This window comes from Xiphophorus maculatus, chromosome 22, assembly GCF_002775205.1.
Source record: "Xiphophorus maculatus strain JP 163 A chromosome 22, X_maculatus-5.0-male, whole genome shotgun sequence".
Classification (NCBI taxonomy): Eukaryota; Metazoa; Chordata; class Actinopteri; order Cyprinodontiformes; family Poeciliidae; genus Xiphophorus; species Xiphophorus maculatus.
This window is the reverse complement of record NC_036464.1, coordinates 29,533,872-29,559,308: the sequence shown is the minus strand read 5'-3', so window position 1 is coordinate 29,559,308 and position 25,437 is coordinate 29,533,872. Positions and strand designations below refer to the sequence as shown.

Here is a 25,437-nt window from a genome sequence, read left to right as displayed (position 1 = left end):
TTTTAAATATTAAAAGTGAGACCAATATAACTAGTTATTCCTCCTTCACTATCCTCCTGAGACCCAGCAATACATCTCTGTGGAGGACATAGGTTTTTTTGTTCATAACTCTGAAACCATACATGCCACTGTGTTAAATCCTGTTGGTCCTTAGAGAGGACATCCTGGGCCTCAAAATGTGTTCATATTTGCCACAAGAGAGTCCCGATGTCCTCTCCAAAGGACATACTGTAATAAATAAATAATAACATGTTTTGAAACTTTTTCAATTGTAGTGATGTTTTTTCACTCCAAAGAGTCATGTAGTGAAAAAAAAAAAAAATTCAAAAACTTTTTTTTTTCTGGGTCTCAGGAGGCTATGACATGAATCCTCTGCAATTCAAAAGAGAAAGGATATCATAGTCTTCATTCACCTGTGAGTGAAATGCACAAATTGCTAGCATGGTGAGTGGGAAGCCTATCCATACTACAATCCATGCAATCACATATGAAGCAGCTAAAATGACAGCTGGCTGGAAGAGGGGAGTAACCTCCGTAAAAACGGCATTGTAGTCATAGTCAAGGTAAGTGTCATTAAAATTCTCAAAGTAGTTGAAGTAATCCATCTTCAACCCTGAAACAGGAACAAGTCATACATTACCCTATTGTTTATATAAAAAAATAATTAAAAAAAAATTAACAGAAAAGTTTAGGACAGAGACTTCTAATATGTAGAAAAATTATGTTTTTTTGTTTTTTCTTTTATATATTTGTTAAAACTGTCACATGTTGTGACGGTCTAATATGAGACAGATAATCTGTGAAAATAGCAATGTCCTCTACCTCCTCACAGACCTACTATTGTAGTCTGTAGAAATACATCACTCCTGGTCAGAAAGAACCAATAAGATCCAGGAGGAGGATATTGGTGCTGGCAGTCAGACTCATGTACGCACTACTAAATGTGCTAATGTCGGAGAAACAACTTACCGTTACAGAAAAACCGTTTATACGCCTTCAAATGTGTCTACGTTAATTAGCCTCTATTAGGTTGTAAAGTAGCACTTACATTAGCATGATTGACACACTAAGACCCTCCTCCTAGTTCTTATTAGAACTAGGAGGAGGTTCTTCTTTCTCTCCATCCCACTTGTGGCAGATGATACTATAATGTCATATATATATATAGCTGGCTGGATAGTTCTATATATATACATATTGAACTAGGAGGAGGGTCTTAGTGTCAATCATGCTAATGATTGACTATATATATATATATATATATATATATATATATATATATATATATATATATATATATATATATATATATATATATATATATATATATATATATATATATATACGTTTTTGGATTTGTTTCTTCTTTTTAATAAATATCACACTTTTAACTAAAGATCTTTTATAATGTTGTTTTTTTTAAAATCTGAAATACACTAGAAGGGATAAGTACATTACCAGCTAATACCCTCATCTTAATACTATATTCAAAACATTTCATAACTGAAATATAACAGAAATAAAAATACATTCTTAGCTGTTACACATTTTAAAAATACACCCAAAGAATGTGTACACTGCTCTACCTTTTAAGGACTATAGAAAAGCACATAAATACTCACAAAGATGAAAGTTTTCCAAGGTACAAAGCGTATAAAGTACGGGCCTTTTCAATCGTTTACTTTCTCCTGCCTTTAGGCAAATTCTTGTTGCCAAGATTACCAGAGAGAAATCCATCAAAGATAGTTTGCTGCTATAAGAGCGCTCACTTTGTCATTCTGCAAATACAATTTGACAAAGATCAGTTGTAACACAGATATCATACTCTGATCAAAATTCGAACGCAATTATTGCCCATTTTCAGCATGACTTTAGTAATAAATTTGCTACCTGTGAACTTTAATGCCAGCTTATTGAAGATAGTTACTGTAAATACTAATTTACAGTATCTGAAAGTTATGTGGGCAGTTATGGCGCAGTTGGTAGAGCTGTTGCCTTGCAGCATGAAGGTCCTTGATTCCCGTCTTTCTGCTTGGAGTTTGCATGCTTGCATCGTTGTTTACCCCATTGTAGCCATCTACATTGTAGCCATATGGCGTAATCTTTGTGTTTGAATTGGGTTTGTTCACAAATAACCAATAATCAGTGATTGATTTTAAACTCTGCCAATAAACCTGGTCTCCCTCTCACAGACTTCACATTATGTTAGCAGAGTCACCCTTCAGCACAGCGTTCAACGTGACAACATGAGACTCACACAGGTTGTGGCTTTCGTGTTGAACCCTCTTTGCATGAAGGACACACCCTTTATTGTACACGAGTGTTTTCAATTAGACAGGTCACGTGATGTGACTCACAATAATCCAATAATGATAAAAACAACAACAAATGAGAGCACAAAAACATTCGTACTGTCAACACATTATCTATATTTAAACATGTTAGTGATGCTGAGGTTCTTATTAGGACGGTTCCGGAGGGAGGGGGGTTCTGTCTAAGGCCCCATATTACCTTGGGCGGGCCCTGGAGGAACAGCTGCTGCGATGCGCATCTCTGGACCCGGAATCTACCTGGAATCCCCCGGTGGCCCCTGTCAGTCCCCCTGATGCTTTGAAGACATTTTGATTCATTTCATTGTGGCATGTTTGACATTTTGCTGCGGTTCTAATTATTGCTACAATATTTTCTCTGATGTTTATTTTGTGAACTCTAAATGCTCTGGGCCGAATCTTCCTTTAACACTTGAGGTTCGGCAATAACTTGTATTTACAGCCGCGAACCTCCAGCCCCGATCCCGTCAGCAGCGGCTTTAACCCGCCTGGTAGAAACGTTAAGGAGAAGCGGAGCGAACAGTCAGCAGGTGGTACCAGGTGGTACCGGGGCTTTGATCTGCGTTGCGACTCGCGGTTACAGTCGGTACCGCGACTGTCACCGCGACATCTTATATCAGACATCTTATATCAGGATGTCTGATATAAAGACAGATATTCTTTATATCTGTCAGTGGGACCGACTCAAGTTGCCTGTAGTGAACCGAGCTTTAAGCAGAATGATGAAGTTAAAGTCAGAAGATTTCTCTGCAGCCGAAGCATTTCTGAGTTTAGGGTCGAGGCGAGTTTGTCCCGCTATTGCAAGGACGATTATAAAAATATAAATAGAAACAGTTTTTCTAACGTCAACATCAGACCTACGTTTTTATTCACAAACCAGTGTATGGAAAAATATTCTTGCCCATTTGATAGTTAGAGGACACAGATCCGCCTCCTCCTCACTATGGACCCGAAGTCTGAACAACATGGAGGCTCTGAGAGTCATTATTAGACTGAGGGCAGCCAGACTAGTGTATTTTTACTAAATTATTATATTTAGCTAAATATTATTGCTGATGGCCACAAACAGGCCTTCTGACATACAGATTAAAAATTAAAAATAATTTAAAAAAATGTTGAAAAAAAAAACCAACTCAAAAAGGGCACTAGGGGCATCAAGGATAAAAAGGGCAGGGGCTCAAGCCCCCTTCGTCTCCCTCTCTGCACGTGCCTGCCAAAAGGTGTGTGTGTGTGTACATGGTTGTGTGTCCTGTCTGTTTCTGTGTTGCCCTGCAACAGACTGGCGACCTGTCCTGGGTGTATTCCGCCTCTCGCTCGAAACGTTAGATGGATAGGCACCAGTGCCCCTCATGACCCCTCTATGGGACAAGGGTGTACAGAAAATGGATGGATGAAAATTATGTCCTGTTATAACAGCACATTAGAAACCATGCATAGGAGAGGAAAATATGTTTTACTTTTATATCTGGGAATATGTATTTAAGCGTGAGAGTCAGAATTCTGCTGAAAACTACCAAATATATGTAGAAATGCATAAAAATATATATCATGACATATTTTATGCGTCCATTTAACAAGAAAAATGTCATCACTGCTTTATTGGAACTAGAGGCATTGTGTCTCCTGTTTCTCAACTCAAAGTTTGAAAACAAATATTGTAATGCCACGTTTTGCCACAAGATGCTGCCATTGACTCATTAGATGTGGGGGTTTGGTTCACTCAAATGGATTAATTTATTTAGAAAGGCTTTGATTTATCACAACTGCAGCTTAAGATAACTTTGTTCAGACTTTTGATCATAAAAATTTAAAAATGTTTGTCCAAGTTAAAATCTGACAATGCATTCTTACACTTTTCATTATAAATTCAAAATTAATTCAAATTGTGCTTACTTTTTATGTGAATGTGTGAATTTTCCGCAACCACAGAGTTGGACAAAAATTGATGCAGGTTTTTAACGTTTTTGGGGTTTTTTTGGCTCCTGACTGATTGGTCAAAGATTAGGCTACAGTGTGCAGAGAGTTGGCCTTCAACTTTACTGTTCAGTTTCCTCTTGTGTCTAACGAGTTATGGCTCTAATAAACCTCTATATCTACCTCCTTCTCACACACACACACCCACCCACACACACCCTCTCACACGCCCACACACACACATACGCACACCCCCACACACCTCAGACAAATCCAGAAAGGCTCTTGCTGCTGATATATATTAAAGCTGATGAGTAATATGCATCATTTGCAGTAACTGTACACAAATCAGGCCTGTTTGTACATAAATTGTTACATTGAGACAATTATTTTTCTTTATAATCAACATGGATAATGGCTACTATAGCTTAAGCTGCAGTATGACAAGAAATTTGAGAAGATATTAAATGTATATATTAAATATAGTAAATGTCATGTTCAGTAGTGGTTAAATGCTAAGAACATTTGCTGCTTTACTTTGATACAAATCCTATAGCTAAACATTTTGACTACAAGTAGCTGTTGTCAGCTCAGCAGAATAATTTAAGGCTGATATGTTTATGTGAACTGTTTGAAGGAAAACATGCTAATAAAGGTAAATAACTAAATTAATTTTAATAGTGGATAAAGTTTCTGTACTGTAAGAATTAGAGATTGTTTGACAGTTATTGTCAATGAACAACTAACATAGAGTGACAACTGTTTTAAATGCAACTTTTTTCATTTAGTTTTTAAATGTTTATTAGGATTTCAATGACATTTTCAATGCAATTTTTGCCTGTGAACAGCAGTGATTCTCAGCAGAGAAGGTTAGATGCCAAATTCTTATGAAAAAGCTTAGTATGGTGTCTCTTACATTTTATGCGTTAACTTGTTTAGCAAACTTGTAAATTCAAAATTGCTAGCAAGCGAAGCTTTGGCTGTGGCAGTAGTAATGGTCCTTCTTTGCCACGGTTGCAATAAAACTCTTTAGATGTGACTTTGTCAGGGTAGGAGGTTTTCAGATGTTTTACTTCTTCTGTAAATTATAATGTCGCAGTTTTGTAATGAATAGTTGTGCCTGACAGGAGAAATATCTTAAACATGCTGGACAGTAGGCACTGAGTACCCACTGGATGGACGGATGGACGGACGGACGGACGGATGGATGGATGGATGTTATTGCGCTATTGGTGATCCACCGCGGCTTAAAAGGGAATTTAAAAATGTGTAATTGAAATGAACGAATCAGCAGCGCCTTAATGCCTTTATTAAACTTATAAACATAACTTTGACATTCAATAACTGGAAACCGGTGAGAAACAAACACAGCTTTCGATCTTTAGTCAAAAATGAATAAACAACACATTCTCACGGCAGCATTTGTAGGGTTAGAGCTAGAATAAATGTTTTATTGCTAAATATTCACATCAATGGTTTTACAAACCAGAACACATATTTTAAAAATTCATATGAAAATAACTAATACATTTAGCTGGTAAACCAGTATAATTTTAATTGAGAAATATTGACATCTACCAGTCTGAAAATCTCGTACGTTTTACACGAATTTTATTGGTTACAATATATTTATAATCACTTTGTTTAAAGACATGCAGTCTTTTCTGAAACAACGTAAAAACATGCTGGTCAACGGAAGAGATTACCTCCAAAATGATTTTAATACCCGTTTATTAGATTTATTTAAACGTTCAGCGTACTGTTCTAGCTTTAGTTTCAGAAATATGTTAAATGTATCAATATTGATAAGTCTACAATAAAACCTTGTGGGTTAGCGGGTTGGATATGTTTGATATTTGAAATCTGCGCTCGTAAAGCATTCTTGATCTCTTATTCTTGTAGGACTTTAATAAAACACGCCACCAGATTTTTAGAAAGGTCCATTTTTAGAAGGGCTTCGTCTGGGCTCCTTTTTCTTTCGCCTCTTCTTCTCTTTTCTTTTAACTAACTATTTAAGATGGATGTTTTACCGACGCTGGCGGTCCTGGCACACAGTAAAAAATGCTGGGTTATTTTCATAACCCAACTTCTGGGTAAGAGATGCTGGGTCATATGTTGGGTTACTTTGACCCAATATTGGTTCAAAAGTAGTGACCCAGCGGTTGGGTTGACTTTTTTTTTTTTGTTTTAATGAACTCCACTTAACTGATTCTGTTAGGTTTCAGGTTCAGTTGACTCAACACTTTACCCAATTGGTTGGGTCAAATACAGTTTGACCCAACCAATTGGGTAAAAATCCATTGCCCTCTTCACAAACCTCCATTTTCAACTGGACTGTGACCTGATCAGACAACACTGGATTTCTCAATTCAAATAAAACATGGTAAGTTACAATATCATGGCATAATACTTTTAAAGTTTATAGGGTTATTGTATTCTTCATATACTACAGATTTTTTAAATTAAATTTATGTAACTTTAATTTAATTATTTGATTTAACCTATCATCTTCGTTGATAGGGTAATGTTTTTGAAATAATTCATTTAATTCAAAGATAATTTATCCAATTTGGTTTAAAAAAAAGGTGAGGGTGTGGGAGAGAGAGATAGCGCTTTGCCCCCCGCCCTGGTTTTCGCGGGCCTCGTTCACTAGCGCGCGCAAAGGGTGGTAGCTTAGCCAGAATGCTAATAACGGATCTATAGCGACAAGTAGGGACTGGAGGCTTTGCAGTAGCGGTGTCCGAAGCGATCAGTACAGGCTATACAGGTATTCATAGTAATATATCAGTAATATAACTGTTAAATGCCATTTTCATTAAGCCTTTTATTTCTTACTGAACACACTATGCTATGCTATTATACGGCTAACCTGGGTGAAACCGATTGAGGCAGTGGAGTAGAAAAAAAAAGTATGCACCAGCAATGGCAGAGGAGGGGAAGCTAAAGTTGGATAATATGCTTTCTGTCAAATAAAAGTAACTTTTACAGATTTCTAGTGAAGATTTAACTATGTAACAATAAAATATCTGCTCGATTTATTGAAATATCTCTTAATTTAAAAGTGCTCCGACATGTTTGGAGTCGTCCCCACCGGTGTTCTGTCAGATCAGCACACTCTGCGATGGCATATGCTTAACACAAACTGACGGCTATATGTATCTGTCATTACCATATGATTTTATGTAAGCAGCAACATCATCATGACGCAGAAATTAGATAATGCGCACGTATGTTATTCTGGCCATTATTAACCACCAAGGTGGAATTAAAAACATACAGTTATTAGTGAAAACAGCTGGATTAACTTTTGGGTTTACACAGATCTGCTTCATGTTGTCAGGTATCAGGTTGCGCTGGTGAAAACAAGACTGAACAGTGTGATCTCTCCTGGTGTCCCAAAAAGTGATGTTTTACATTTGTTCAGGGTTATTAGCTGCTAAACATATAGTCAATGTCCTATTATTTTTTCTTATTTGCTGTGAAATATTTGGTGATTGTCCTAAATAAAATATTTTTGCACACATTGTACAGGTTATTTTCCACATAGGAAAAAAATGACTCAAATTGTATCACTTTTTTCCCTGAAAGATCTGAAAGATGGATGAGTTTGTAAAACAGAAGCTGACTGAATGGAAACTTTCTGACCTAATCCCTGCTTTTGAAGGTAGGTTAAGTATATACATGTGTGTGTGTGCGTGTGTGTGTGTGTGTGTGTGTACTTAAAAGCATGCATTGGCAGGAATTCTTTGGATTGAAAATATTAATATGTAATTTCTAATATATTTCAGCTGAAAACATTGATGAAGAAAGCTTCTTTCTTTTGGATGCTAACTGCCTGACATCCCTGATTCCTCACCTTGGTCCTCGTCTGAAATTTCAACGTCATTTTGCAAAATTTCTTGAGGTATGCTTTGAGTCATAGGACAAGACAAAATGGGATATGTGTGTTTTAAATGTGGGATGTCTTTAGGACATAACATAAGGAATTTTTTTTCTCACCTAAGAGTAATTCATAACACATATTCAACTTCAAGATATGTCCAGTGTGCTCAAAGTGAGCACACTGGACATCTAGCCCTAAAACAACTGAAGATGCTGATCCTACACCACATGCTGAATTAGAGAGTGGAGTTTCTTCTGTTGGAAGAGCAGCATTTGTAAGTTAAGCTGCACAATCAACCTTTCCTACATAACATATTGACATCCATTCTTACTAATTAAAATTAAAAATGACACATCTCATCTTTTCTTAAATTTCTAAGAATATTAAACTGCAGCTAAATAACAGCTATTTTATTTTTCACTATTTATCTGTAGAACATCCGTGAGATCCTCAGTGCCTCCCCTGAAGGTAGACCTGTGGTTATCAGTCTTGATGGAAATCAGCATATATCCATTTGTGAAAGACGGTGCATGGTCAGAACACTTGTGTCACACCTGATGGATCAATATGGAGAAAAGTGAGTATTTCTTGTAAAAACTGGATCAATTAGATTGTTTTTGTGACATTTTGCTCTTGGTGAGAACATTAACGGCATTGTGCAGTGCTCACCTAAGTAAAATTTCTCCAGTAAGAAGTCTTAAAGTATGTGTTGGGCTAATAAAAACTGGATTTTTTGGAAATTGTTTGTGTTTTAAGGTTTCTGCTCTATGTTTTCATCTTACAATAACTAATTAAAATAAAATATTTTACTTGCCTGTCTTACTGAGTGTAATTTTTTTTGTTTCCAGCCCATCTTCAGACACTAAAGCAATTCTGGCATCTTCGATTGTGGACCAGTTTCCATGTTTAAGAGACAGCCATGGCACAGGATATGTAAGTTTTCACACTTCAGAGAACTAGCACACAAGTACTTCAACAACTTGCACAATGGTTAGCATTAAATATCATTGTAACTATGGTGTTTGAGCTTTGAGTTGTAGGTTTAATAAAAAATTTGGACATTAAAACAGAAAGGCTAACATTTAACTTTTATATTTCTTTTGTTAAAAATGTTCAGGACGCCTGGTTTACCCGCGGAAGACAACACAGGCCAGCAACTGGCTTTCTGGAGGAGCGTCTCCGTAATGTAAGGAAAAGGCATCAACCAAGGAAGAAGATGCTTTCAGCCCCAGAAGCTCCACCAAAAAGATCAAGTTTGCCTGGTACTAGCACATAGACTTTTTCCAAGCCCTATTGTTTTGAGCAGCAATCTAAGCTCTTATTGCTGTGAATTACCTCACATTTTTTTTCTTTTAATTCCTGTAATATTTTTTTCCCCACAGAACCAACCATCAGTGCTGAGCGTGCCATCCAGATGACAGAATGGCTAAAAAATAACTTCTGGCCCGCAGACCAGGTTGTCCAATACATGCGGGAAACTGCAGTATATCGCGCAGGATGGATCCGCTCAAGTGGGACAATCCCAATGCAGCAGATTTTTCCAGAGTTCCCACGTTTGTTGGACACACCAGGGATGGTGAGGTTATACCTCATATTGAGATCAGTTAAATGTTAAACAATAAACTGCAATACCATGTGAAAATGTACAATTACAATCAAACTCAAAATGTCAAACTACCCAGAACATACATTTGTAGCACCCATGAAAGGTTGAATGTAATAGTTCATTTCACTTTTACATTTGATTTGTATTTTTGTCTTTTCTGATTGTTAGATTTTGCAGGACTTTGCCGTTTTATATCCACAGTCTTGTGGAAAACTGACAGAGAACTGGAACACCTTGTTCTCATCAAAGGTCATTCGCATGGGGAAGAAGGAGGAGAGCGGTCTTCTGCCTGAGATTGAGTTGCTTCCACAAGGTATTGAAGCTCAAAAGGAACATTTTCTGAACTAATTTTTTTCTCCTGTGGCTCTTTTTTGATTGTGTAGCATTTTAATCTGAGTTTTTCTTTGACAGACAAACAAGGTGACGTGGCACTGCAGCTGCTGCCAAAACTCCTCCCTGCTGTTCCCTACAGAGTTGGGCGAAAGGTGGTCAGACCCAGCAACCTTGAAGTCCAGCAAGCCTTCATTGATGTCCAGCCAGTAAGTCTATCTTCATGTCAGAATGAGTTCTTTGCTGTTTAAATGTAGTTGAAACCAGAAGTTTAAAACAAATATGCTTTTTTTCCCTCACTGTTCTCTCTGTCATTAATCTGGAATTTACCAAGTCCTAATTGACGTGAAATAAGAATTTTAATGTCATATAACACGAGACAGCGTTGACCAAAAATATGTCTTTTTATATAGTATATGTAAACTTCAAACGCAAGGTTCTTTTGATAATGTATCAAACAAAAATCATATAAGAATTAGTCAAAAATTATTAGTGGAGAATGTTCCTCCTTACCTTTAAATGACTAATGGCTTCCTTTCTGCTTTTTCCACACACCAGATTGGGACAAATATGGTGGAATATCTTGGAAGTACAGCAACAGAGCATCCACGTGTTCTCATGCTTGGGGACAGGTATTGTTGTTCCCAAGCATTTGTCGTCATAAATGGAACTGCTTTGGAATATCCATCTCTTTTGGGGGCCGTTGATGGCTGTTTCAAATCATTCTTCGTTTTTGATGTGAGTTATCCGAAGTCGTGTATCCAGATTTGGGATTTTCTCCAAACTGTGATATATGAAATCCCAGGAAACGAGTCACCCCCGATAAAATTAATGAGGGCACAGTTGGAGGCCATGGAAGAATAAATGCAATTCTTCAATAACCCTTAAATAAGTTTTAAATGTTCTGATTGAAAAACCTTCTTTGTTACTATGTTACTATTTTATTTTACATTTCCTTCAAACTGATGAAAATATTTTGTTGTGTACACCAATAAAGTAAAAAAGGGTGCAGATTTAATCAATTGTTTATATGTAACTTTTACATGTCTGTATTAAAAAATTTATGTATGTTGGAATGTATAACATTTGCAAATAAAAGTTATTTTGAGCTAATCTGAATGTTTTTAGTTAAATTTTTATAGTGAATTTTAAAGTAGAAAAGGAAAAAAAAAATTAAAAATAAAAATATGGTGGTAAAATGACCCTTTTAATGGGTAATAAATTTCAACCCAATATTGAGTCATTTTAACTTTGGGCAGTGGTCAATTTAACCCAAGCTTTAGGTTGCAGCTATGACCCAATGTGCTGGGTCAAACCCTCAACCCAACCCAGTTGAGTTAAAACAACCCAGCGTTGGGTCGGTCCACATATGACCCAGCGCTGGGTTACGTATTGGGTTATTTTCAACCCAGCAGTTTTTACTGTGCAGTCAGCGCGTTTGTGAGAGGAGAAGTAAACCACTGTCCGTCCCGAAGCGCTTTGATTCTGGCATTGGTCCAATAAGGTAGGCTATTGTTCCGCTGAATCCACCGGGTCTGCCGTCATTACAGGTCTGAACACAATTACAGAGAGTTGTTGTTCCGTAAATAAGTTAACTCCCGTTTCTGGCTGCATTCACCTGACTTTATGTGAAATGTGGATCTAAGTTTGGTGGGGGGAGGGGGTGCATCATTTTGCTTACCTTCAGTTTCTAAAGAAGACTTCAAACTATGTATTATTATTATTATTATTATTATTAATAATAATAATAATAATAATAATAATATTATCGTTATTATAGCTATTATATAGCTATTATAGCAATAATAGCTATATAATATTATTATAGCTATTAATAATATACTATATATTATAATATACTGATAATATATTATAATATATTATTATTATTATTATTATTATTATTATGATTATTATGATTATTATTATTATTATTAGCGCACGGCATCAGGTGAATGTTTGGACTGTGATTTTTAAAATAAATGTTCATGTTTCTATTTATTATTATTATTTGACACAGGTTCCAGACTAAGCCTCTTTTCTTTCTCAGTTTTGAAACAGTAATCAATGCCACTTCTTAAAAATTAAGGCCATTTATTTTGGGGTTACTGATGAGTCCTTTCGGCGTATGTAAGTTTGTGCGAAAACGTCTGAGCACATTTCGCACATTTTATTTAACGTCACTGGCTACCTGTACATTTTAGAATCACTTTAATTATATTTTATTTACTCTTTAAACTCTTAATGGCATGCCGACCTGCTGCAGCCATATCTACCCGCCCTCCGCCTCAGGTTCGCCGACCAGCAGCGCTTTCAGGGTGAATGAAATTAAATCTAAACCCAAAACTGACCGTGTTTCCTCTGACGCTGCTCCACGATCTGCTCTTGCATATCAGAAGCCTCTTCTCTTTCAGAGTTTAAGCATCGGCTTAAAACAAACTTATTTACACAATTTAAAGAGGTTGAGTGATTTTTTTTTATTTGTTTGATATTCTTTTTTTTAATTGTTAATAGAGTCTCTCCACAGCTACAGCGTTTTGTGGCTCTTGGTTTATTTAAAATAAAATGTTGTCTATTTGGTTATGCTTTAAAAAAATATAATATGGGCACAATATATACTCAAATCTAGCATTTAACTAAATTGTAAATTGTGTAAGAAAACATAAATACATTTTAAAAGGTCTTAGTTTTACTCTGTTATAATTCTGGTCCATTTTTGGCCTTTGGACGTTTGAAGAATAAAATGGATTCTGAGCCTCGATCAAACCAGAATCAAGTGAAGTTCTGCTGGTAGATTTTCTTATTACAGTCACATAATTCAACACATTCTCACTCCCGACTCGTTGACGAGTTTGGACGATTTCTGACCATGCGTCCACTATTGACGCGAAGGGTGCCCCCTTCGCGTCAATAGTTGACGACTTGGGCAGGGTCCTTCAGCGTCACATGTTGACGATTTGGGTAGGTCACATGTTTTACGTGGATTATTGACGCGAAGGGTTCTCGCAACCGCTGCCGAACCTTCAAAACCCGACGATTTGGTTAGGTTTAGGGCAACAATTACGGTAAGGCATAGGGTAAAACACCTCGCGTCACATATTGACGCGAAAGGGGTACCCTGTGTGTATGTGACGAGGACGGACCTCGTCACATACGCAATATATGACGAGTTGGGAGTGAGAATGGATTGTATAATTACAATAGTTCTATGGAATAATAGATAATATCAAATAATTAAAATTCTCCTATCACCGCCCCGTCAGGGCAACCTGGATTTGACATGTTTTGCTGTTTGTTTTGCATTTTGATGTATTAGTTTGTTGTCAAAAACACAGAAAATGGGGCAGGAGTATTTATACATTAAACTCTGTTTTTACGGTCAGATTCATCTGAAGAAATCCAGATGGCCTTCCTGCAATTATAATATTCAGGATTCGGTGATCAAAGCGGGTATGAAAAGTCCTTCTGGTGCGGTTACGGAATTACATGGTTGGTACGAACAGTGCACTCTCAGCGGGTATAGCCAATAATATAAAGTTGAATAAATGTAATTTATTCTTAACGTCTTTTTTATTTAGTACTTTGAATATTCTGAATACCTCTTGCTGTCTGTCTTGCGACTTGATTTATTTAAAATACATAAGCAAATAAATATCCTGCATTTCGTCTTGCATGAAAACATGCGCAGGTGTGTGTTAGAATCATGGCGGCAAACCAGCAAGACGCAAAGAACTTGGCACTCGTCGTCCACTCCCCCCCCCCCCAGCCCCTGACCCTCCTCCCACTCCCCAACTAACAAAGTGAGTTGAGTAATGCGATTGGATGCAGGTTATATTAGCTAAAGATGACTAGCTAATACCAATATAGCCTATACACTCTACTTGTTAACAAGTAGCCTGTAGGCTATTGATGTTGTTTATGTTCAGCTAAGTAGATTCATTTTGCCCCCCAAAATAAGTCGATGACCCCCTGTTAAACTCATCTGGAGCAGGGATTGCATGAAATGACCTAAACTAATGAGGTACAAGAAGGAGTAGGGGAGTGGAGAACAACAACATTTTTTCTACATAACATTTGAAGGTTGGATTATTGCCCTTCAGTGATTGAATTATTTATTCAAGATATAAAACCATATTTCTAACCTCCCAAAACGATATTATAAAATGACCAAAGCTGCAAAGTTATACAATTTCATATCTACACTTAGAAAATAGGTGGGTTGTGGGCTGAATTAGAATTGGTTTGCTGCCAAGCTGTGCTTGACAGGAACATCTTTATGCATGAAGGCCTCTTCTAGGTCCAAGCAAAGTTGTTGATTAAACTCCCATTCTTCTGAAGATGATTGCAACTGAAAAACTACAAAGATCACAAAAAAAAGATAAAAAAAACTTTGAAATACAAGGTCTGATCTGGTTAACATGGCCTTTTTAAAGCAAAATTCATTGAAAATTGTCTGTATGTCTTTAATCTGATTTCTGTCACAAACTGGAACAGGTCATACACACATCATCTGCTCACATGTTTGTTATTGACTGCTGAACCGTTTATGCCACCGTAATAACATGATAATCCAATTTATTCTCTGCCAACAAGAACAAATACTTACAATGACCATGACTGTTTATCAACAGCCAGCAAAATAAGTACGTACAAATATACTGTATGTTTAAAGAAAAAATCTCTCCTCTAGGCAATGATTTGCCTCCTTCCCTAGTGGCAACACATCCTCGTACCCTGCTTCTCACAGTCGACCCTTCATGTATCACCATCTGTTCATTGTATCCTCCGTCCAGCCTTGCAGGAATTCAAAACGAGTCCTCTGGCTCAAAAGGGATGAAGCACATGGGATATGCTCTCTTAATTGTAAACCAGAATTTAGGTTTGTGTAAGGTTGCAGTCCCTGAATCTGGTAATCTGCTTTCATTCACCATTTGTAATTATGTGTTTGGTGGGAAAGTCATATCCAACGGTGCCAAATGGTTTCTTTGAGACACCAATGGAAGTGTTGGTTACACTTTGATACTTTGTTCTGTGACCAGAGCAATTATGTTCCACCGAAGAGGCAAGCATGAAAATAGCGTGGAAAATAAGATCTCCTTCAGCCTCACAGAGACATTGTTTTCAGTCTCATGGTCATCTTAGTTCAGACGCATCCTTTCTCTGTACTTCTTTCCAGTAATCAGTCGTCAAATGCATGTAAAATCAGACACATTATACATTGTGTATCTAATTTTGAAGTTAAATTGAGAACCCTGGACAGAACAAGATGTCCCCATACTGAATATTTCACAGATGTTTATCAAACACATATTTACAGGACAATGCAATTTCCCAAATAAATAATTGATAATACATTTATTTAACATCTGTCTGTTACCTGACTCTGATCTAAATGAAGACGTCAGTTAGTGTCTTTGTTGGGAGCTCACCTTCTCCTATCAGAACTGCTTATCAGGCAGTACACTTTACATCAAGATGTCTGTTTGATCCAGAGTGAATGTGTATAAGGGATTAAAGCAGTCATTATGAAAAGTGTGAAAACATGTGTAGTTTTACAGTTTTGACAGTTTAAATATGTTTTGCATCATACACAAATGGAGTATTGTGCAAATGCATGTTTTCTTATTTTGCTTTCAAATATCCAAATTGTATGTGGTGGACTGTCAATAGCCCAGGATGTGACCAGTAGAGACATGCAGTCGTCATCTTTGATACTGAACTTGATTACATAGAAATCAAATAGAAACATGAATGTAACCAGACTGTCTTATAATCTTTAAACATGATCTTGATCATTCAAAGATTCCCAAAGAACTGTATCCAAAAACAAAGCATGCAGAAGATCTTGTCTCCCTTCTTATCTGCTGGTAGTCTCATTTCTTTTTAAATCCATTTACCTTATTTCTTAAGCACATTTTTTAAACTACTTAGAAAGTTTCTAAGATGTTAATTAGGCTAAAGGTATGCTGGAATATTTGAGGCATATCTTCATAGACAAAGATGAATCCACATGAGTAGAGTGCAGACCCGCCTATTGATCCTATTGAGCATACCTAAAATAATGAAAAGTATAATGAAGAGTAGTTTGGCAGTACAGTACTATACTTGATACGGTACCATATCAAGTAGCATATCAATACTACTTGATATGGTATAGTTGGATATTTGCGTAGCAGCCAATCAGGTTCTTTAGCACTGATTGGCGCCCCCAATAGCAGAGGTAAGGAAGACTGTGGATATTAGCTACTGCTATAATAATAATATTAATTCTACTGTCATATTGATGCTTAATATTGATGCCTAATAATTATTAATTGGTGTTTGAAAATATAAAACAGACAGTCTAAGTCAGGGGTGGGCACTCCTGGTCCTCGAGGCCCGGTGTCCTGCAACTCTTAGATGTCTCCCTGGTCCAACACACCTGAATCCAACAGCTGAATCTCCTCCTAAGTGCAGTCAAGTTCTCCAGAGTCCTGTTAACGACCTCATTATTTGACTCAGGTGTGTTGAAGTAGAGATGCATCTAAAAGTTGCAGGACACCGGCCCTCGAGGACCAGGAGTGCCCACCCCTGGTCTAAGTGTTTGTATCTGTTGATGGACGGATGTCGTCCCTAATTGCTGTGAAGACCGGGGATCCACTGTGCTGCCCGCTGTACTGAACTTCACTGGAACTTTAACTGGAAGTGAGCGTTTGGTCAGATGAGATTTAGTTTTTCAGCACCAGACACTGTTTTTGGCATTAAAACCAAGGTTATATTTATAGACTTTGTTAAGTTTTCCTGATCACAGTAAACATCACAAATCTGATGGACTTTGTCAGTGAACTGAAAATGGGTCATCATTGGATTTTTCATCAGGATAAACATCCCAAACATGAAGCAAGATGTTTGAAAAGACTTGTCAGTCCTGTAATCTGCCTCACTCTGACTCTTCCAAAACATCCAGCCTACATGTCAGACTCCAGAGCTACATGTTCTAGAAAACCAATGGAGTGTGCTGGAGAGGTGACAGTATTGACAGTAGTGGACAGTAGTGGTACCAGTTAGTGATTTTGTTTCAAAGAAAATTACTTTTTCAAAGCTGTCTAAATGTATTCAAAATAAAGGTAGACTTTTTTAACCTTTATTGGAAAATAAAGGTTGAAAAATCCAGAGTCCACCAAAGAAGTTCAGGTAGTTCCCAAATGACTACCTGAAAAATTATGTGAAATGAGGAAAAATAATTTCATAAAATAATACATAAATTATGATACATGTTTTAATTAATAATTAATTGTCACCCTTTTTATGTTAAAAACTGAAAGATTCTTTATGAAAATGAAAAGAAACTATGTGGTATCCCAAATTGTGGAGACATTTTATAAACTCACTCACTTAGGATAACGGTAAGTTAGACAAGACCAATTTTATTTTGAATGAAAGTTTGTAGCAAGCAGCTGGGGTTCACTTGCAGAGGGGTTTTTATTCAGCGTTAAGGTGAAGTTGGGGTTATGAACAATCACTTTTGCAACAAGGTATGCCCAGAGGCCCAGTTAAATAAGCTGTAAAGTAAAAGTTAAGATATTATGCAGCTTTTTATGACCTCAGCAGTAACTTCCAACCACAAAGAGTTGATACCGTCGAACTGCTGCACAAAAGTGAAGAGCAACTTTCCTTCTGTGTTCTCGTTTTTTGCAGCCATTGGCTCCTGACTTTGAACAACAGGGGTTCCAGACAGCAGAAAACACACAATGAGTCCAAGGCTGCTAATAAACCTTGAACCACAAACAAATCCCAGCACACCACACCATCATAACCCCCGTTTCCTCCACCAGATGACTTTTATTGGGGGCAATCTCTGCGGTCGGCTGTTACTCTCTTTGTTCATTCAGTGGCTGTGTGTGAGGAGCAGGAATGTGGCTGAGGTTGTGTTTTATGTGTGACGTAAAGGACAGAGGAAAATGAAAGGAGAACTGATGTGTATGCCTGGAATTAAAGGAATTCAACTCAATGGCCTACAGTAAACTCTATCAGTGAAGCTGTTCTTCACTGACGCTTCTTTTCTTCGCTTGTGTACTTTTGTGGTTTTAATTTCTGTCAAGCACAAATATTTTCATTTTCTCACTGTTGATGGTGTGAAGCTCTAGGTACAGTGATTACAGCGGAGTGGAGAGGCAAAGCAGTTACATTTGCAGTAGCTTTGATATGTTTGAAGTCTTGCTACATATTCTCATTTAGATTTAGATCTGGACTTTGACTGGGCCATTCCGACACATGGACATGCTTTAATGAACCATCCAATTGAAGCTCAGGCTGCATCTTTAGGGTCATGGTCATTTTGCCTGCAGGCCACAAACTTCAGTTCTAGTCTCATCTGATCAGAACATTTTCTTCCACATGTTTGCTTTGCCCCCACATGACTTGAGGCAAACTGTGAACAAAACTTCTTCTTGCTTCTGTTCTCTATTGATCAGTTGGTCAGTTTAGATGGTTGGTCAGTTTTCTCCCACTTTATCATCATGTGGCACAAAAAATATCACAGAAGTAAATGTATGTTTTTGCCAATAATGTGACAAAATACAAATACGTTTAAAGGACATTAATAATTTTGATTGGCACTGCAAATGGTGAGGCATCATCGCAGCACTTCTACATGTAGCAAAAAGCAAACACAGTGTGTGTGTGTGGGCGGGTGGGTGTGTGTGTGTGTGCGAGAGAGAGAGAGAAAGAATGGGTGAGTGACTGTGGTGTGAAGCATTTGGGGTCCTCTGTACTTGACAAAACGTTATACAAGTACAAGCCATTTACCATTTTACCATTTACATGCAAGGTGATGATATGACAATAGAAATGCATTTATTTTAAAACATGACTTTGTCATAAGTGCCTCACATGTGTGAAATTGATTTTCTTCCCTTTTTCTTTCAAAAACACTTCAAACAGCTTGTGTTCTTTTACAGTGTTGAGAAACGGTGATGACTGACCTTCCACTCTGTTTCCCAGGACCTTTATGTTAACACAACATTCAAGGAGATTGGACACTTTTCATTCAGTTAGTGACGGCAGCGTGAATCTGTGAGGTTGTAGGAATACTGAAAACAATGCATTGCTTACATACTAAAATGACAGGTCTTGATTTCTAGCAGCCTCCTGCAGCAGTCTTAAAAGAAACTAAAATAAATGCAACAGCTGTTTCTTCATTTAATTAAAATTATTTGTTAGAAGTCTATAGATAAAATATTTGGTAGCAATTGCATATATATTGCAAACATATACTCGCTCAGAACACATTTGTTCTGAGTGGGAATAAAATAAAATAATAATAATTTAAAAAATCCCAACCTACCTCAGAGTTGTAACCAATGAGCCTAAAATCAGATTAATTGTCCTGCATTAATTGACAAAAGAGTGCCGGATCACCTTTACACTGGTTTTAAAAAAAGATGAATATAGAAGAGAAGTTGAATATTTAATTGAACTACTGTGATATCTGTTTACAGACAACATGCTTATGAAAATTAGCACAATAAAGCAATACATACACCTTAGAGGAAATGTGAAAAATATTTCACCAAGGACAGAGTATTGTTTTTATAAGTTTTTTTTTTTCTCCGAAGAGTGTTTGCAGCGCTAGTGGCTCGTATTTTTTCCACAGTAGGCAGACAGGAAGGAGGGTGAGGAGACATGCGGTAAAGGTCGTCTGGACCGGGACTCGAACCTGCGACTTCCACGTCGAGGACTAAGGACTCCAAACGTGGGGCGTGCTAACCCCCTGCGCCACCACGGCCCTAGAGTATTGTTTTAATATTCCTGTATTACTGTAAACAAACTGACATTTCTCCTTCCTAAGAACAGTGAGGATCAACGACAGAACATTACTATTCACTGCATCACTGCACTTTACAGAAACCTACAAAAAAGAACAATAGAGCAATTAAACAGAGAAAACACTTGTATTTTAAAGAGTTAAAAAAAACAGCAAAGAAAAAAGTATGACTTACAATTTTAAGACATTGTGGACTCGCTATGCATGTGGCATCATCAGAACTAATGTGATGATGAAAAAACACTCCAGATGCCTTGAGTGAAAAAAACATTTCTATGTGTCTTCTTTGCCTGTATATGTCAGGACTGTGGGTTTTTGGGTTGGTTTTGCTTTTCATTTTATTTAGCTTTATGTTGTAGTTTACTCTAGTTTAGCCCTTCATGTTCCTTTTGATATTATTATTTGAGGTATTTAGTGTAATTAGAATAGTCTTATTGATTTCATTATTTTAAGTCCTTTGTAGTGTTTTTAGTTAGGTTTATTCTTACCTTAGGTTCTGTCCGTGTTTGAGTCTATGTTGAGCCTTCTTTAGAGACTATAGTTTATTTCTATTTTATCCATCTAGTTATTTCTTATTTCAGTCCCCCTGGAGTGTTTCTAGTCATGTTTATTTCTTAATTTCATCACTCTAGGTTCAGTTATTCTGTCCGAGTCTATGTATATCTTCCTTTAGTAACTCTAGTTAGGTTATTTCTTTGTTTAGATCTTCTTGTTTCTCTAGCTCTACGTTCCTTAGTTCTTATTGTCTTAGATCTGGCTTGTTTCTATTTAGGTTCGGTTATGGTTTCTCTCATATCTTTCTCTCCTAGTTCATAAGGTTTTCTTTACTCTTAGTGTCTTTTGTTTTAGTAGTATTTTTCAGCTCTCCGTTTCCTCCCTTTTGTGTTCCCCAGCAGATCTCCTTAGTTTCCCTGTGCCGCCTTCTCCCCGCCCCTCAGTCAGCTCCTGTGCCAACTACTCATTCCTGCAATTACTCTTCTCATCTAGCTAGGCCATTGTTTCAATTACTACATCCCAGTACTTAAGCCCCTCTTTTTCAGTCACAGCTCGCCAGTTCGTCTTGTTACCCTGCTTATTTCTATGCTCGTCATTCCCCCTGTGTGCCTTAGAATCTCTTTGTGTCTCAGTTTTTGATTTGCTTTGGTTTGTTTTTGTGATCCCTTGGATGTTCATTTTTTTTGTAAGTTGGACTCTGATTTTGTTAATTAAATTTTCTAAACCGTACCACGTCTTTATCTGCTGCTTTTGGGTCCACCGCACCACATCATGACAGCATATGTTAGAAGTAGAAAAAGGTAATCAGCAATATCATAAAATTGGTTGATCCTGGCATTAACTATGAAGTTATTCTAAGTGTGGACTTAAAGGAGACAAACTACCTTAAAAGCTTTCCATCCAACATATTGATCCTTGCAGGGTGGCGAAGGGGCTTATGGTACCCATCTCCAGTAGTCATCAGATGAGAGGCGGCATTCACCCTGGACAGGTCACCAGTCCATCACGGGGCCCTGAAAGCTAACAATGAATAAAATGTATGAAAGAGAAATGGTAGATTAACAAGGGGAATAAATTCTGTCCAAGTATTTTCAATATTTTTAAATATTCTGACATGTTAAGCATTTAACAAACATGTTAAAAGCTTAACACATTTGTTAAGCATTTAGTGTTGGAAATTCATCAGGTTTGCTGTTGTTAAAAATGTAGACAGCTGCTCAGTGTAAGAAAGAAAAGCCTTACACCATCAAGGTGATGTCCAGGTTCATTCTCAGAACTGGTTGGTGATCTGGTGGAGCCAGATCACCAAGAGGTTCTAAAGACTTTCAGAGCCTCTTCTGAAAGTCTTTAGGTTTTCTAATACCTGATTCCTGGCTTCCTCTTCCATCTTAATATGCTTATACTGCAAAAATATGTTGAAGATAAAAACAATGATGAACAAATTATTACAGCAGCCTCACAATAGCAAAGTTTCTGGCATACTGAGCTTAATTAAAACCAGGTTAAGTTTATTGACAGAGGTTGTGCTGTCCTCGCCTTGAGTTTTCGATTTTTCAACAGCTAGATACTGTGGCTCCTGTGAGTCCTCCTCTGTTGACCTGGGACCCTTGGAGGTCTATTTTAAACCTGTTATTACAGATCTTGGTTTTAAGGTGGACAGTGATTTTAAATTGGATAGCCAAATCAGAGCCGTGGTTAAGTCCAGCTTTTATCATTTAAGGCGATTGGCGTCAGTGAAATCTTTTCTTCCCAGGCAGCATTTTGAAACAGTGATCCATGCTTTTATTTCAACTCGATTGAATTACTGTAACGCACTTTATCTGGAACTCCCAGATCAGTCAGTCGCTGCTCTCACGTCTACAGCTAGTACAGAATGCTGCTGCACGACTGCTGACAGGAACTCGAAAGAGGGAACACGTGACCCCTGTCCTGGCCTCACTTCACTGGCTGCCGGTATATTTTAGGATTCATTTTAAAATTCTTATGTTTGTTTTTAAATCACTACATAATCTTGCCCCGGCTTACCTCTCTGAGCTTCTTCACCCATACATACCTTATCGGTCTCTTAGGTACGCAGATCAGCTGCTTTTGGAGGTACCGAGATCAAGAAGGAAGCTCAGAGGGGACAGGGCTTTCTCTGTCATGGGCCCCAAATTATGGAACAACTTGCCTTTGCAGGTCAGGGAGGCCCCTTCACTGTCCACTTTTAAAGCTCGTCTTAAAACCCATCTATTTTATTTGGCTTTCAACTCTAGCGGGATCTAGTTTTAAATTGTATGTTTTGTTTTTAAACTGTAAGTTTTTATTTTATGCTTTTTTATTGTTAGTTGTGTTTTGATGTACAGCACTTTGTATCAGCTGTGGTTGTTTTAAAGTGCTTATTAAATAAAGTTGGTATGGTATGGTATAGATAGCCAGACAACTAAAACTAACCCTAGATCATATTAGGAGAAATGTAAAACTGAAGATACCTGCTACATTTAGTGCTAAGAACAAGTATTGTTTTTATTGTAGAACCTCTGTGCTTCCTTTTGTAAATTAAGCTGGACAGGTAAGGTTTTGAAAACCGCACTAGAACACCTCCTGGTGGATATTTTGTTACACTATTTGGTGACGCTAAAAAAGAAAATAGAGATTCAAGATGGTGGAACTTAACACCAAAGAGTTTGTGAAATTAAGCAGATTATAATCTTTATACAATGTTTGTTTGCTAATACTAAGTCTTGTATGTTACAGTTTACGATGGCCAAAGTGAAGGAAGTGGTCAGAGGGCACTCTTCAATAAACAAGCAAAAAAGAAGGAAGTTTGGTTATTGGAGCGCCGTTGTCTGGGATAGGGTTAGGGTCTTGGTATGACTTCTATTCTCAAGCTCCGCTAAAAACTATTTTTGGGGACCAGTTGCTGGGGACTTTAGATCAAGGAACCCCTTCCATTGAAATATGATTATATTCTCTTTCCGATGAATATTTTGTTTTGTTTTTATAAAGCAATGTGTTTCATTGTCCATGTTAAGCTGAGCATTCATTCTGGCTCAGAGTGAAATGAGTTTAGAAAGGGATCAGTTTTGAACAGGTGCTTAGGGCAGCCTTGGGTCCTAAGTTTCTGTGTTGAAGAACTGTAAGCTCAGTAGAACATAGCAGCCATAGTGTGACGCACATTGGATTTATGAATGTTTTTTGTATTTTCAGAAAAAATGAAAGTAAAGGAAATTTACAACCGCCGCATGTCTCGACATCACTTTTGTTTGAGTGTGCAACAAAATATTGGAGGTTCCACCGACATTATTAACGCTTCTTCGTGGTACTTTCTTTGAGTGGTGAGAGCGCGCATACACTGTGCGCAACCGACAAGGAGGAGTTGGCAGAGACGGTCTCTCAGCAGCTATGGCTCTTGCAGTTGGATCAGCTCAAAGAGGTGTGTGCAGAAGCTAAAACCCAAAGCGCACATTCTGTAACGAGGCAAGCGTTAAAACAATTAATTACGATTAAATATCCGTTGATGCTGTGTTTGACGATGAAGAACAGGAGGCGGTGAGGTGCTATCTTCAGAGAATGTTAAAATCAATTGAACTGATATCACAACATTCTGAAGTTACTGCTGAAAAGAAGGCAACGTGTAACACGTCACTTTGAACAAATGGACTTAGCAGAAAAATACTCACAGCTCCACCTTAACAACCAAGCTTTGCAAGAGGAAGTACAGAGGCTAAATAAACATATAAATGGTAAGCCTCAGAGAACAGTGACTGAACATGTGATGCCAACCACATCAAATAGGCTTCCACAAGTGGCCATATGGAGGGAATTTAAAATATGTGGTCAGATAGGGGAGAAGGACAGAAAGACACAAACTTAATGCATCAGATTGAGAAAGGCCTGAGTAAAGGACATGGTGATGCTGAAGTAATAGAAGCTGTAATAAAATCAATCAGCCCTGGGTTAAGCATTCATGACATGCTTGAAATTAAACGTGATCTGACCCTGCCCCAGCTCAAAGCAATTTTAAAGGGACACTTTAAAGAGGATATCTCCACTGATATCTATCAAAGACTGATAAATATCACACAGGACAGTCGTGAATCCCCCCAAAATTTCCTCTAGAGGGCAATTGAACTGAAAGAGAGGTTGCTGCTTGCTTCAAGAGAAGTCAATGCAGATGAGCAGTACAGCGCCGACTTCATTCAGAGGAAATTCCTGAGGTCCGTCTTTACTGGACTGTTGAGTGACAACATAAAGTTTCAGCTAAAGCCTTACCTTGATGATCAAACTGTGACAAATGAGACTTTTATTGAAAAGATGAATGAGGCTGCAAGTGTGGATTCAGAACGACAGTCCACACAGAGGAAAAGCTACAACACCAAAATTCCAAAAATTAACGAGCTACAAGCAGAAATGCAGATCAGGCAGTAAAACCAGGTTGCAGCTAACGCCAGTTTGGCAACTCAAGAACAGTCAGCTGAAGTGGTGAAGCAGAAAACCCGTAAAACATCTGCACCCATCAGTTCAAGGGACTTAGAGCTCTGTGAAACAATAAGACTGCTCAGAGAAGAAATCGCTCAAATGAAGAAAAGCATGACCAGCTCTCAGTCTACTCACCAAGCAAGAAGTAATGTTAAAAGGGGATGCAAAGGATGTGAAGAGCACAACATACAGTAAGTGATCAATGTGAGTATTGTTTTAAGTGTGGACAGTTGGGACATTTCTCTAGGGGCTGCAGGGGACCAAAGAGGTTGACTGTGAAACCTGATGGCATGAATGTGAATATGCAAACCTCCACACACTCAAAACAACACACTGTACTCCAAGGAGAAGCTGAGGAAAAGGTGTATGAGCGACTCTGTGAACAGATTAGACAGCTGGAGGCGCAAGTGGAAATGGATGAGAAAGCAAAAGAAATCGTGGGTTCCACTTATGCCAATCACCTCTCCATACATCATTACACCAAGCTGAGGGCTCTGATAGGAAATAAGTGCATGGTGGATTGCTTCTTTGAGGATGTGTGAACCAAGGTGTTGTGGGTCACAGGTCACCATCATAAATGAAAGCTTGAGGAGATCCCAGCTTCCCCACATCA

At 37.7% G+C, this 25,437-nt stretch overlaps 1 protein-coding gene across 1 annotated transcript; it reads left to right on the top strand.

The window, feature by feature from the left end:
* The first annotated feature begins 7,014 nt into the window (after positions 1-7,014).
* Positions 7,015-11,013, top strand: LOC111606699. Its single transcript, XM_023327845.1, has 9 exons — positions 7,015-7,908; positions 8,033-8,148; positions 8,562-8,704; positions 8,976-9,060; positions 9,245-9,389; positions 9,510-9,703; positions 9,902-10,046; positions 10,145-10,272; positions 10,622-11,013. Exons 1-9 carry the CDS (start codon positions 7,842-7,844, stop codon positions 10,925-10,927), a joined length of 1,329 nt encoding a protein of 442 aa, XP_023183613.1. The 5' UTR covers positions 7,015-7,841; the 3' UTR covers positions 10,928-11,013.
* The last annotated feature ends 14,424 nt before the right edge of the window (positions 11,014-25,437 follow it).